Source organism: Ranitomeya imitator, chromosome 2, assembly GCF_032444005.1.
Source record: "Ranitomeya imitator isolate aRanImi1 chromosome 2, aRanImi1.pri, whole genome shotgun sequence".
NCBI classification, from domain to species: domain Eukaryota; kingdom Metazoa; phylum Chordata; class Amphibia; order Anura; family Dendrobatidae; genus Ranitomeya; species Ranitomeya imitator.
This window is the reverse complement of record NC_091283.1, coordinates 385216507-385232363: the sequence shown is the minus strand read 5'-3', so window position 1 is coordinate 385232363 and position 15857 is coordinate 385216507. Positions and strand designations below refer to the sequence as shown.

The 15857-nt window shown below is 43.8% G+C and overlaps 1 protein-coding gene across 1 annotated transcript in view; it reads right to left on the bottom strand.

Moving 5' to 3' along the window:
* Positions 1 to 1648: 1648 nt before the first annotated feature.
* LOC138666642 (zinc finger protein 850-like) overlaps positions 1649 to 15857 on the bottom strand; it is a 157294-nt gene continuing 143085 nt past the window's right edge. Inside the window, exons 15-20 of the mRNA XM_069754835.1 lie at positions 10838 to 10987; positions 10534 to 10713; positions 10327 to 10450; positions 10146 to 10243; positions 8006 to 8096; positions 1649 to 3796 (exon numbers count right to left, since the gene is read on the bottom strand). Coding sequence (XP_069610936.1) covers positions 1782 to 3796; positions 8006 to 8096; positions 10146 to 10243; positions 10327 to 10450; positions 10534 to 10713; positions 10838 to 10987 — 2658 coding nt within the window. The 3' untranslated portion in view covers positions 1649 to 1781. The remainder of the gene's footprint in view (positions 3797 to 8005; positions 8097 to 10145; positions 10244 to 10326; positions 10451 to 10533; positions 10714 to 10837; positions 10988 to 15857) is intronic.

The following is a 15857-nucleotide window of genomic DNA, read 5'->3' as shown; positions in this document are numbered from 1 at the left end:
ATGCTGCATAGGCAGCATCAATAGTAAATAGTTGGGGACACACAGGGTTAATAGCAGCGATAACGGAGTGCGTTACACCGCGGCCCGTTACCGCTGCCATTAACCCTGTGTGAGCGGTGAGTGGAGGGGATTCTGGAGCGGGCGCCGGGCAGTGAGTGCAGGGGAGTAGGGGAGGGACTAATCGGACTGTGGCCGTCGCTGATTGGTCGCGGCAGCCATGACAGGCAGCTGCCGAGACCAATCAGCGAATGAATAACCGTGACAGAAGGACAGCCAGAGAGACGGAAGTGACCCTTAGACAATTATGTATATAGATTCTTCTATGGATGAGCTTATCATTTGTGGCCCTTATTTTGGAAATAATCTATTGTCCACTGGCCTAAGTCCTAAATGAAACCTGATATACCAGCGTGAGGAGGGGGCTACTGAGCACATGTGGGGGAATTATATATCACTAAACACATCTCTACGTAAAGATATACATTTTGGAGCACTTCCCTTCTACACCAAGTATAAGCCGAGACCCCTAATTTTGCCACAAAAAAACTGGGAAAACGTATTGACTCGAGTATAAGCCTAGGGTGGCAAATGCAGCAGCTACTGGTAAATTTCAAAAATAAAAAGATACCAATAAAAGTAAAATTAATTGAGACATCAGTAGGTTGTGTTTTTGAATATCCATATTGAATCAGGAGCCCCATATAATGCTCCATACAGTTCATGCTGGGACCCATAAGATGCTCCATACAAAATATGCCCCATATAATGCTCCATACAGTTCATGATGGGCCCCATAAGATGCTCCATAGAATATTATGCCCCATATAATGCTGCACAAAGGTTGATGGCCTCATAAGATGCTCAATAGAATATTATGCCCCATATAATGCTGCACAAAGGATAATGATGCCCCATAAGATGCTCAATAGAATAATCTGCCCCATATGCTGCTCCATAAAGGTTGATGGCCCCATAAGATGCTCCATCGAATATTATGCCCCATATAATGCTGCACAAAGGATAATGATGCCCCATAAGATGCTCCATAGAATATCATGCTCCAGCAGTTACGATATTCACCTGTCCCCATTCCACTGCCGCAAGTCTGTGTCTTCCGAGTCTCTGCAGTGACTGTTCATGCAGAGGGCGCGCACTAAACATGTCATCACGCCCTCTGACCTGAACATCACAGCCACAGGTCGTGGAAGACAGAGCCCGGCGGTGGAACGGGGACAGGTGAATATCACATGGCTCACCCTCCCGTCATACTCACCCCCACCTGGCGCGGTCTCTGCTTCTCAGATGGTCTCTGGTGCTGGCAGCTTGTTCCTGTGTTCAGCGGTCAAATGGTACCGCTCATTAAAGTAATGAAAATGTGCTCCATGCCTATGGGAGTGGAGTCACCCCCATATTCATTACTTTAATAAGCGGTACAATGTGACCGCTGAACTCAGGAAGAGCTGCGGGCGCCGGAGACCATCGGAGAAGCAGGGACTTGCAGAAACCGCGCGGGGAGCAGGTTAGTATGATGTGACAGTCGCCACTCAAGCCACTCCTCCTCCCCCGCCGACCCCCTGGGACAATGACTCGAGTATGAGCCGAGAGGGGCACTTTTAGCCTAAAAAAATGGGCTAAAAATCTCGGCTTATACTTAAGTATATACAGTATATACATTTTCTATTATTTAGTGATCTGAGTTGATTTTCCTTTCTCTTGTAGAAAATTGACTTTACTTGATTATAACTTGAAATTTTTCTGTTACATGGTGACAATGTAATGATTTAAAATAAAAGCGGCTTCTCTCCTGTGTGAGTTATTTCATGTTTAACAAGATCGAATTTCTGGGTAAAACATTTCCCACATTCAGAACATGAGAATGGCTTCTCTCCTTTGTGAGTTTTTTGATGCAAAACAAGAATTGATTTCCTTTCAAAATATTTCTCACATTTTAAACATGGAAATGGCTTCTCCAATGTGTGAGTTCTCTGATGTTTAACAAGATGTGATTTATCTATAAAACATTTCCCACATTCTGAACATGAAAATGGCTTTACCCCTGTGTGAGTTCTCTGGTGTTTAACAAGATTTGATTTATCTATAAAACATTTCCCACATTCTGAACATGAAAATGGCTTTTCCCCCGTGTGAGTTCTCTGATGTGTAACAAAATGTGATTTATCAATAAAACATTTCCCACATTCTGAACACGAAAATGGCTTTTGCCCAGTGTGAGCTCTCTGATGTTTAACAAGACGTGATTTATCTATATAACATTTCCCACATTCTGAACATGAAAATGGCTTTTCCCCTGTGTGACTTCTCTGATGTGTAACAAGATGGAATTTTTGTCTAAAACATTTCCCACATTCTGAACATGAAAATGGCTTTTCACCAGTGTGAGTTCTCTGATGTCTAACAAGATCTGATCTCTGATTAAAACAACCCCCACATTCGGAACATAAAAACGGTTTCTCACCTGTGTGAGTTATTTGATGTTTAAAAAGAGTTTGTTTCTCACTAAAACATTTACCACATTCTGAGCATGAAAATGGCTTCTCCCCTGTGTGAGTTCTCTGATGTTTAACAAGAGTTCTTTTCTCACTAAAACATTTCCCACATTCTGAGCATGAAAACGGTTTCTCCCCTGTATGAGTTCTCTGGTGTGTAACAAGATGTGTTTTATAGATAAAACATTTCCCACATTCTGAACATGAAAATGGCTTTTGCCCTGTGTGAGTTCTCTGATGTGTAACAAGATTTGCTTTATTCATAAAACATTTCCCACATTCTGAACATGAAAATGGCTTGTGCCCAGTGTGAGTTCTCTGATGTGTAACAAGATGTGTTTTATCCATAAAACATTTCCCACATTCTGAACATGAAAATGGCTTGTGCCCTGTGTGAGTTCTCTGATGTGTAACAAGATGTGCTTTATTCATAAAACATTTCCCACATTCCGAACATGAAAATGGCTTTTCCCCGGTGTGAGTTCTATGATGTGCAACAAGATGGAATTTATTTGAAAAAAATTTCCCACATTCTGAACATGAAAATGGCTTGTGCCCTGTGTGAGTTCTCTGATGTGCAACAAGATGTGCTTTACTCATAAAACATTTCCCACATTCCGAACATGAAAATGGCTTTTCCCCGCTGTGCGTTCTATGATGTGCAACAAGATGGAATTTATGTGAAAACAATTTCCCACATTCTGAACATGAAAATGGCTTTTCCCCAGTGTGAGTTCTCTGATGTCTAACAAGATCTGATCTCTGATTAAAACAACACCCACATTCGGAACATAAAAATGGTTTCTCACCTGTGTGAATTCTCTGGTGTTGAACGAGAATTTTTTTCTCACTAAAACATTTCCCACATTCTGAGCATGAAAATGGCTTCTCCCTAGTGTGAGGTTTTTGATGTGAAACAAGATCTGATTTCCTTTTAAAGTATTTCCCACATTTTGAACATGAAAATAGCTTCTTCTCTGAGTGACTTCTCTGATGTGAAAGAAATCTTGAACATTTCCCAGATTGTGAACATGAAAATGGTTTCTCCCCTTTGTGAGCTACTTTATGTTCATCAGTACTTTTGTGGTTTTTGTTTTCCATATTTTCCTTTAATGTAGTAGAAGAAAGGACCCGTTTAAAAGGATCATATGATAGATTTTTCTTAAGAAGGGCTTGAGGTACATCTGTGATAATTATATGTTCTTCATATGTATCTGATGTGATACCTTGATCCACTGGTGCAAAATCTAAAAATATCAGTTGTCCCTCGGAGATCCTGGTACCGTCATCTGCCAAGAATAAAATTATTATTTGTAAATAACACTGCATTGAAATTATATTAATATTTATATTATCTATATGCATAGAGCACAGCAGTATGGTCATGTAACAATAAGCAATGGCTTTTATGCAAGTGTAGGTTTTCTATATTTTTTTATGAAAAGAAACTAAGCGACAGATACAAGATATGAGAAGAAATATTTTATACTATTTTATATGTATTGGAACTCAACAGAAAGCATTGGATTCCATCATGAATATGGGAGCACTGGGGATCCGAAAATGAATTTGCAGCAGTGTCCTCTGTAATCCATGGTTCACAGTTGTTGGTTCTTTCAAAGATCACCTAGCTTAAAGGCTACGGACACCTTTGTGCACAACAAATAGGTAACCACATGGGTGACTAAGCCTCTGTGGTAATAAAGTTCCACATATGTGTTTTTGCATGGAGCTATCCTGCTCATCAGAAACCTTCATAGCTGTTTTTTCACCTCTTCCACATTCAAACTTTTTACTCTCGGGATGTTTCTCCAGTTCTGTTCACATGATATGTTTTGATTTCTCATGAACTAGCACAGCTGAAGTTACATTATCCCCCACCTTCTTCAATTTCTATGGCTGTAATTCTGGATGACATGCGAGTACGATCTGGAAATTCAGACCCATTCCCTTGAATGGGCAAATTCAATCAAGCGGATCAAACACAGACATGTATCCATTTTTCCATTTTTTGCCAGACAGCCTTGGAGTGTGTTCACACCGGAGTTTCTGAGTTTTGACTGATCTCTTCAGGAAAATGGAATTTATGTCCAAAATAGATCTGTTGCACAACTGAAGCAAACAGAAGCAGAGTGGGCCTGTTAATTGTGGTCTGTCTGGGTTACTTTATTATTGTTTATTATATGTGTTCTTTTTTTGGAAATCAAAATTCTGAGTGCTAAGCTTTTTTTACCGTTAAAAAATATATATTTACTAGCTGAAGAGCCCGGCGTAGCCTGGGCATAGTAAATATCTGTGGTTAGTTATAGCACCTCACTTCTCTTATTTTCCCATCACGCCTCACATTTTCCCAATCACATCTTTCATTTTCCCCCTCACATTTCTCATTTTCTCCCTCACTCCTATCATTACCCCTAACACTTGTCATTTCGACCTCACATCTGTCATTTTCCGATCACTCCACTATTTTCCCTCACTCCTATCATTTTGCACTCACACCTTTTCATTTTCACCTCACACCTCTCATTTTCACCTCAGTATATGCATGTGTGTCATCTCCCTTATATATAGTATACACCTGTATGTCATCTCCTGTATATAGTACATACCTGTATGTCATCTCCCCTGTATATAGTATATACCTGCTGTGTGTCATCTCCCCTGTATATAGTATATACCTGTATGTCATCTCCTACTATATATAGTATATACCTGTATGTCATCTCCTTCTATATATAGTATATACCTGTATGTCATCTCCTCCTGTATATAGTATATACCTGTGTGTCATCTCCCCTGTATATAGTATATATCTGTGTCATCTCCTCCTGTATATAGTATATACCTGTATGTCATCTTCTATATATAGCATATACCTGTATGTCATCTCCTCCTGTATATAGTATATACCTGTAGGTCATCTGCTCCTGTATATAGTATATACCTGTGTGTCATCTCCTCCTGTATATAGTATATACCTGTATGTCATCTCCTCCTGTATATACCTGTATGTCATCTCCTCCTCTATATAGTATATACCTGTGTGTCATCTCTCCTGTATATAGTATATATCTGTGTGTCATCTCCCCTGTATATAGTATATACTTGTGTGTCATCTCCTCCTGTATTAGACCTCGTTCTCACGTTATTTGCTCAGTATTTTTACCTCAGTATTTGTAAGCTAAATTGGCAGCCTGATAAATCCCCAGCCAACAGGAAGCTCTCCCCCTGGCAGTATATATTAGCTCACACATACACATAATAGACAGGTCATGTGACTGACAGCTGCCGTATTTCCTATATGGTACATTTGTTGCTCTTGTAGTTTGTCTGCTTATTAATCAGATTTTTATTTTTGAAGGATAATACCAGACTTGTGTGTGTTTTAGGGCGAGTTTCGTTTGTCAAGTTGTGTGTGTTGAGTTGCGTGTGACGACATGCATGTAGCGACTTTTGTGAGATGAGTTTAGTGTGGCAACATGCGTGTAGCAACTTTTTGTGTGTCGAGTTGCATGTGACAGGTTAGTGTAGAAAGTTGTGTGCAGCAAGTTTTGCGCATGGCGAGTTTTGCGCGTGGCGAGTTTTATGTGTGGTGCCTTTTGAGTATGTGCAAGTTTTGTGTGAGGCAACTTTTGCATGTGTTGCAACTTTTGTGCATGTGGCAATTTTTTAGCGTGTGCAAGTTTTGCGTGTGACAAGTTTTCCATGAGGTGAGTTTTGCACTTGTGGCGAGTTTTGCGTGAGCCTAGTTTTTGCAAGTGGCGAGTTTTGCGCGTGGCGAGTTTTGAGCGGCGACTTTTGTGTTTTGATTTTTATGTGGCGAGGTTGGTGTATGTGTGGTGAAATGTGTGCCGAGGGTAATATGTGTTCAAGCACGTGGTAGTGTGTGGCGCATTTTGTGTGTGTGTTCATATCCCCGTGTGGTGAGTATCCCATGTCGGGGCCCCACCTTAGCAACTGTACGGTATATACTCTTTGGCGCCATCGCTCTCATTCTTTAAGTCCCCTTTATTCACATCTGGCAGCTGTCAATTTGCCTCCAACACTTTTCCTTTCACTTTTACCCATTATGTAGATAGGGGCAAAATTGTTTGGTGAATTGGAAAGCGCGGGGTTAAAATTTCACCTCACAACATAGCCTATGATGCTCTCAGGGTTCAGACGTGTGACTGTGCAAAATTTTGTGGCTGTAGCTGCGACGCCTCCAACACTTTTCCTTTCACTTTTTTCCCCATTATGTAGATAGGGGCAAAATTGTTTGGTGAATTGGAACGCGTGGGGTTAAAATTTCGCCTCACAACATAGCCTATGACGCTCTCGGGGTCCAGACGTGTGACTGTGCAAAATTTTGTGGCTGTAGCGGCGACGGTGCAGATGCCAATCCCGGACATACATACACACACACACATACACACACACATTCAGCTTTATATAGTAGATATAATATGAATGTAAACAAAAGGTGTCATTTTTATTCACACTATTTACCGATCACCATAAATCACTATATTGTACATCTCGTTACAATTACAGGGACACAACATATGCCCATATTTACTGTGATGATTTTGTATAATTTTTGAAAAGAATTCTATAGTTAGAAATCTCTGGTGATTTCTTTTCAGAACTTATAATGCTTTGGCATGATATCTGCATATAATGTTATAGTATGCATGTAGAGAAGAATGCTTTTGAGGTTTATAGGCTGAGAAAATTCTCCAGAACAGTACAGCCTGTGACTCCCTAGTAATGTTTCTACCTTCCATATCAGGGGTCTTGATTTCAGATCCCCGACACTGACAAGCTTCAAAAGTATATTAATAGACATCCACTGAGTGTCCTGTATTAAACAGGACTGTGAATACAGAAGTATCTCTTCTGCTTCAAAAGTGGCAAAAAAGGGAACAACAAAGGGCCATGATTATAGAGCTATAAATGAAAAAAAATTCATTACTATAAATAAAAGAGTGAGTTAAAAACCATCAATATCTTTTATCACATAGGTAAACTATAAAGTAAAAAAAAATGGATCAAGTGTAATGTAAAAAAAATCACTAGATACAAGAGGGAAGATGTCAGAATGTAAGAACATGATTGTCCAAAAATGAGGAAGGGAACCAAAATCTGTTTAAGATTTAGGAATACAGACACATAATCAACGTGTTTAATTAGGGGAAAAATATACTATGTAATGATCAGAGTGGATGGTAGTAGGTTTACAAAAAACAAGGTTATACCAAACATTGCAGAAATCTGCAGCAGATCACCATATAATGTAATATAATAATAATTATCATGTGCTCCAAGACAGATAATGTAAACTGACCAGATATGTGCAAGAGATGAAATGTCCGAACATGTCACAAAAATAATCATATATCATTATATGCACAATCATGGAGCATAAATAAATACCCATTATGGATTTGTGTTCCCTCTGGGATGGAGCCAACCCGATGTGCGCTCCTGGAACTGATTGTTTTTTAGGATATACTCACCCGTGTGGTTATCTGTGGGAATCTCCTCTTTACACCACTCATCACCTCTCATATATGTCTCTGTAGTATTAATATGGGGCAGATATTTACCCTGAAACAAAAATTTTAAGAGTCAGAGAAAGATAAAAAAATCATAACCAGAAAACTGGGGGAAGATCCAGACAACATTTAATGTCTATGATCAGCTTTACCCTGTCATCTACACCAAGTATAAAACTAAGACTGAATGGCTACATTATTAGAGACACCCGCGTTGTCTTTTCAGATCGTCAGCAATTTAGATTGTAATAGATTCCACTAGATGAAGAAGTAATTCTGTGGGATTATTGGCCCATCCACAAATAATATGGAGATACTGATATGTTGTGAACAGTCTCTTTGATCTCATCCTGAAGATGCGCTATAGGATTAAAACATGAGGACTATGAAGTCCAGGGAAGCAACAAAAACTCTCTAATATTCCTGGAATCAGTCCTTGACTAGTGGATCATTGTGTCATGGTGCATTGTCCTTCTACCGTACTCGCATGAGTCTCGCATGTCAATAACCGAACAGGAGTATGCAACTGCATGTATTTCTATGCAGAAGCACGCTTCGGTCCCTAGTGCCAGCGGCAGTGCCGGGTATTGACATTCGAGACTCGGCCGAGTTTCTCGCATGTCTGACCCAGGCCAAACTCTGACCCTGACACACCCAAACCCTTTACTGCAGGGCTTTTAACCAAAGAACCTGGAGCCTTCGGACACATGGAAAACCAGGCCAGGAAGGAAACAGACTGCCACACTACCATTCAGTAGTTCGTTTCAAAACAAAAGTCCAGCAAAGTTTTCTTAAATCTGCCCTGAACAAATAGCTTGTCCAAGACTAAGGGTACCGTTACACTATACGATTTACCAACGATCACGACCAGCAATACGACCTGGCCGTGATCGTTGGTAAGTCGTTGTGTGGTCGCTGGAGAGCTGTCACACAGACAGCTCTCCAGCGACCAACGATGCCGAGGTCCCCGGGTAACCAGGGTAAACATCGGGTTACTAAGCGCAGGGCCGCGCTTAGTAACCCGATGTTTACCCTGGTTACCAGCGTAAAAAAAAAACAAACAGTACATACTTACATTCCGGTGTCTGTCCCTTGCCGTCTGCTTCCCGCACTGACTGAGTGCCGGCCGTAAAGTGAAAGCACAGCGCGCTGTGCTCTGCTTTCAATTTACGGCCGGCAGTCACAGTGCGGGAAGCAGACGGCAAGGGACCTGACGGACACCGGAATGTAAGTATGTACTGTTTTTTTTTTTTACATTTACGATGGTAACCAGGATAAACATCGGGTTACTAAGCGCGGCCCTGCGCTTAGTAACCCGATGTTTACCCTGGTTACAAGCGAACGCATCGCTGGATCGGTGTCACACACACCGATCCAGCGATGACAGCGGGAGATCCAGCGACGAAAGAATGTTCCAAACGATCTGCTACGATGTACGATTCTCAGCAGGGTCCCTGATCGCTGCTGCGTGTCAGACACAGCGATATCGTATGGATATCGCTGGAACGTCACGAATCGTGCCGTCGTAGCGATCAAAATGGCACTGTGTGACGGTACCCTAACACTCACTTTTATTTTTCATTGCAATCACAGCTACGCCTGTGACTGCAATCCACTCCCATGGCCTCAATTATCCTCCAAACACATCCTGGAGGGAAAATACAGTGACCCTCACATGTAACACAGGTCACTGCCTCACATATTATTAATATCTTCCTCAAAAAATCATGTATGTCCTATGGATCTCCTTTCATTGAATTTTTTCCCTCAATCATAATGTTCTCAGTACTAATACTTTTGAGAAGAAAAACTAAACAGTTAAAGAGTTTTTCAAAATTTCCCTGACAACCATGCCTAGGTGAAGTGCTCAAAATTACCATTCTAATGTGGTTTCAGACTGAAAAATGATCACTTTATTTTATATTACACTAGTTATTAGTATTCTCTATACAGGAAAGTTTTGATAAAGAAAGTGTCAGTGTTTCTAATAAATTGGCAGTTCAGTTTATAACACTGGGCTATAAAACAATTCTGATCACAAGACCTGCATAGCCTTATACACATCATAGGGGAGATTTCATGACACCTTCTCTCAATCTACCTGATGATCCTGAGGAACATCGAGATCTTCTTGTTTACATTCCTGTGGAAGAAGAGGATGGGGACATCTCTCTGATGTTGTCCTCTCACTGGATAGAACTGGAAGAAACACATACAGGGACTGAATTCATTCTTTACATACAGATAATTATAGGCCGTGTGTATTTAGTCCTGTCTATTACCTGGTGATGTGAGGGGCTGGGGAACCTCTATCATGACGTCCTTGTACTGATCTTTATGTCCTTCTAAATACTCCCACTCCTCCATGGAGAAATAGATGGTGACATCCTGACACCTTATAGGAACCTGACACATACAATGATACCGTCATCCCCCGGATGCCTTCATAGCGTTACTGTATAAAGTCCCAGCATTCCCAGCAGTGTCACCTCTCCAGTCAGCAGCTCAACCATCTTGTAGGTGAGTTCTAGGATCTTCTGGTCATCGATGTCCACATGTATCAGGGGGTGAGGTGGAGGCCCCGTGATTGGGCTCAGCAGACTTCCCCATCCCTCAGACACAGGGGCCTGACAGCGCTCACTAGAGGTCTTCTTCACTACTGTGTAATTCTGATTATGGAGAGACACATTAATAAATCTCACTACAGACATTTCCAGAGTCCTCACCTCTCCAGTTCTGTCCATCTGCTATTCCCATAGAATGATGTAATATGATGTCATCAGAATCTCTCACCTCTCCAGTAAGCCGGAAGAGGATCTCTAGGGTGACGTGTAATATCCTCTCCACCATCTTGTCCCTGTCCCTATCCATCCTTGTAGGGTCACTCAGGAGAATTCTCTTATATAGATGATCTCCACTGAGAGGATCCGATATTGTAGGGACCTGAATGGGGAGAAGATGACAATGTAACTTCATAAAGATCCCATGTAAGAAACCTCTGGAGCTGTTACCAGCGTCACATGATCACTACATCCAGTCATGGCCCCGTCCTGGCTCCAATAAAACACACAATCCAATTATAGTCACATACAGAGATTTATCACAGGCTCAGCACTGAGGGGGTTAATGTCTCCTGCCCCAGCAATGGGGAATCTCCAGCACCTACCTTCACCCGCAGAGCTGCACATCACATATATGGCTGTACTCTGTGCACAGGACCTGTGATGAGGTCACAAGAGTGGAGGAGTGGGGGGGGGTCACATGATCAGGGACCTCTATGACTAGTGGACCATGGTGTCATGGTGCATTGTTCTTCTAGGGTAGGGTAAACAGCTGCCATAAAGTGATGAACTTGATTGGCCAAAATGCTTATGCAAGCCCTAATGTCCAAACTTCCATCCACAGATAGCAAAAGATCCAGGATGAGCCAAGAAAAATAGGGATTTTTGTGTACTCACTGTAAAATCCTTTTCTTCGAGCCATTCAATGGGGGACACAGACCGTGGGTGTATGCTGCTGCCACTAGGAGGCTGACATTAAGTAATACAAAGAAAGTTAGCTCATCCTCTGCAGTACACACCCTCCTGCTGGCTCTCAGAGAACCAGGTCATTGCAAAAGCAGTAGAAGATCAATAACAACATATGAGAGTACAGAATGTCAAATTATAAAACAAGCACAAGCTAATAACAGGGTGGGAGCTGTGTACCCCAATGAATGGCTTGGAGAAAAAGATTTTACGGTGAGTACACAAAAATCCCTATTTCTCCTTCGCTTCATTGGGGGACACAGACCATGGGACGTTCTAAAACAGTCCCTGGGTGGGGACAACATCAGATCAGGCCCTGTGTAACCGCTACTTACAAGTGCGCCAACACGGCCTGCAGAGTCCACCTGTCCAGACTCACATCTGCAGAAGTCTTGGAATTATAGTGCTTCAAGAATGCATGTGGACTGGACGAACCCGCAAGCTTGCAAGCGTGCTTTTCTGACGCCTGGTGCCTGGAACCCAAGAAACCTTGATAGACAGGGAGATAGGCTGACATCTAACACGGAAGGACTCCTGAATGGTGTAAAGAATCCACCAGGCTAACATGGCCAATGAAACGGCTAAACCCTTCCTGTAACCGTCGGGAAGACTTACTGTCAGGAAGCCCAAATAAAAAGTGTCCAACCTTTGGAAGAAAGCTGTCCTCGATATGTACCTACTCAGGGCACTCACTTCGTCCAGAATATGGGGAACCCATTCCGTTTTGTGGACTGGTGCCGAAACAGATGAGGGAAGAATGATGTCCTCATAACAGTGGGAATACAATACCAACTTGGTAACAAGGGACGGGGATGGCCTGAGGACAACCTTGCCTTGATGGTAATAAGGAAAAATGTCTGAAAGAACAGAGCAGCTAGCTCCGAAGACTCATCAGGATGACGAGATCGCAGAGAAAAAAGGGTGACTTTCCCTGATAGTAAAGTCTGTCCGGATCAAAAGGAGTGTACTGTAAGACTCCCAGGATCATTATGGTCCCAAAGATCTAACGGTATGCGAAAACTCTCTGCGAGAAAGTCCCTACTTGCAATTTTCTTGCAATAAGACGGAAAAATACTAGTTCCGCAAGCTAAAAAACCTGATGTGGTCAGTGCGGATCTCCCAGGATCACTGGGGCCCTTCCTGCTTCTCGGAAGTAGGCTCTCGGAAGTAGTGGAAGAGGGGTTATGGAAACTGGTGCCAAAGAAGAACCAGAGCATGCACTGCGATGGCTTTTGGATCTCGAGGCCGAACCATGAACTAGAGTGCATTGGCGTTCAGTCTTGACACCATCTGATCTACATCTGGAGTGCTCCAGTGAAGGCAGATCTGATGGAAGACTTCCGGGTGAAGTTCCCACTCACTTGAGGCAGGACCCTGATGGCGTCTGCCACCCAGAGTTCTACTCCTGGGATGTGTAGTGCCGAGATCACCGAATGATAGATCTTGGCGCATCAGAGAACGTGAGGTACCTCGGCCATGGCGCTTGACCGTGGGTACTTGCTAGATGATTGACGTATGGCACAGCCGTGGCATTATTTGATTGAATTCGGATGGGGTGACCCGCCAGAAGGCAGTGGACCTGCTGTAGGACTAGCCGTACCGTTCGGATCCCCAGAAAAATGATCGAGAGAAGAAGACTGGCATCGGTAATTACTAATAACCATTGAATCGGGAGAAAGCATCTCCCCTGGGTGAGGAAGGAGCTCAAAAAGGATATCTGCTGGGCTAGAAATCAGAAAAACTTGTCTAAGTTTAGCTGACAGCCTAGGTGAGAGGGTATCGCAAGTGATATGGACGACTCAGCGCAGTCCTGGAAGAGCGGCTAGAAAGTCGACCAGATAGGGCAGGGCGACCATGCCTCTGGGTGCAAGAGGAACATGACAGCCGCCATGACCCTTGCGAACACTCTGGGTGTGGTAGCAAGGCCGAAGGGCAAGGTCGTGACTTAAATGCTGTTCGCGAATGGAAAAGCGAAGGAATTTTTGAAGAGGGGAAAAATAGTAATGTGACGGTAAGCATCCCGATTGTCAATGGATACCAGAAACCCCACCTTTTTCTGATGAAGTAATGGCTGAGCAGAGGAACCCCATCCGAAGAAGGAGGACCTTGTCAAGCTTGTTAGAAGTTTGAGGTCCAGGATCGGTCTTACCTTTCTGTCCCCTTTTTGGAACCAAGATCCCTTAGATCTAGACTGTCCTGGACAACCCTTCCACTGCTGTTGGGTCTATAGGAAACATGTGATCCTTTGTCCTTGAGTGGGGAACGCTCCCAACTTCTCACCGAATAAGTGACCATCTATATCGGTCCTGCAAGCACTCCGAGTCACAAAGGGTTGACGGAGGGATTCAATCTCTTGGTCAGAGAAGCCATGCATTGTGGTCAGTGACGAAGCCCACTCAGGGGAACTAGGTATTCTGGGATAAGCTGGGATCAGCGGCGGAGGGCTCCTGAGCTCATTTGGGGTGACTAGCTTCGGACTTTAAGACAAGGGAATACTGGTCATGAGCCTTTAAGACCAGGGAATACTGGTTCTGTGCCTTTAAGACCAGGTAATACTGGACATGTGCCTTTAAGACCAGGAAACACTGGTCATGTGTCTTTAAGACCAGGAAACACTGGTCATGTGCCTTTAAGACCAGGAAATACTGGTCATGTGCCTTTAAGACCAGGGAATACTGGTCATGTGCCTTTAAGACCAGGAAATACTGGTCATGTGCCTTTAAGACCAGGGAATACTGGTCATGTGCTTTTAAGACCAGGAAATACTGGTCATGTGCCTTTAAGATCAGGAAATACTGGTCATGAACCTTGAAGACCAGGGAATACTGGTCATGTGCCTTTAAGACCAGGGAATACTGGTCATGTGCCTTTAAGACCAGGAAATACTGGTCATGTGCCTTTAAGACCAGGAAATACTGGTCATGTGCCTTTAAGACCAGGAAATACTGGTCATGAACCTTGAAGACCAGGGAATACTGGTCATGTGTCTTTAAGACCAGGGAATACTGGTCATGTGCCTTTAAGACCAGGGAATACTGGTCATGTGCCCTTAAGTACAGGGGGAAAATGCAGGGGGAGAGAGCAGTACTTCCTTACCCGGGTACTGATGTTGCAGCGTCGTTGTGCCTCTTTAATATAAAACCGTCACCCCTGTGTGAGCCGACCGGGTGGACCAAGATGGCCGCCGGGAGTTGCAGAGGTGGTAAAGTCTTGCAGAGAGCGAGAGGTGCCAATTCGGGGGGATGGAGCCACAGACACGATGTGGGCGAAGCCTTGTGACTTCCATGAATAGGCCCAAACCAGGGCCTAAATTTCTGCAGCTGGCGGGAGCAATACCAAGGGTGGACGTGAGTGGCGTTGGAGTGGCCGAGAAAAGCAAGCGCTCCCGTGTCAGGAGAGAAGTGCCAGAAAAGTGGGCGGAGCCTCATTAGCACGCCATAGTGCGGGCGCGGCTTCCGGGATGAGGCCTACACATCGGCCGAAGCTGGGCACTAAATTTTTGCAGCCGGCCGGAGCATTACCTCAGGGAGGTGGGCCACAGGGAAGCCATGGCTGCCTGTCAGCATGTGAATATCCCACTGCAGAGGTCCATCGCCGACTGGATCCACTCACTATTGGTGCGCATCCCGGCATGGAGCCGCCGCGGTTGGCTGGGTTTCAGTGCCGCACTCTACTGTTCTGCTGCAGGTAAGGTATTGCAGAGTGGACAGTGCTGGGATAAAGCGGTTAACCCCAATCCACCATCCCTTTGTTAGGGAGGTGGAGAGGAACTGTCCGCCTCCTTGTGCCATACGCTTTAACAGTGGTGGTACAGTGGGGGCTGCTCAGACGCCAAAGAGAGGGTGCCTCTGTACATCCACGGATTTTAAGCCCCCCGGGAGAACAGGGCCAGTTGTCCGGCATTAGGCCTGGCTGCAGAAGAGGATACATGGAGGCGACACTCCATGTGCTCGTCTGTTGATAGTGTGGGGAGATCAGTGCCCTTGAAGGGATCCGTCGCCCCTAAAAATCAGCTCAGGCGTGGCATCTCATGTCGCAGGAGAGGTGACACTCTCCGTGCTCGCCTGTTGATGGTTCGGGGAGATCGGAACCTTGAAAGGATCGGTCGCCCCATTCGTCCGTGGAAAAAGTAAAGATCAAAAAGGTAAACAGTAAAAATTGAAAAGTAAAATAATAAGAGTTAAATAGCAGACCCGTCCGTGTGCCTCCTACAGACACTAAGCAAAAACTGTTTCTCTGACATCCAGCATGAGGCTGTATACTGCAGAGGAGGAGCTAACTTTCTT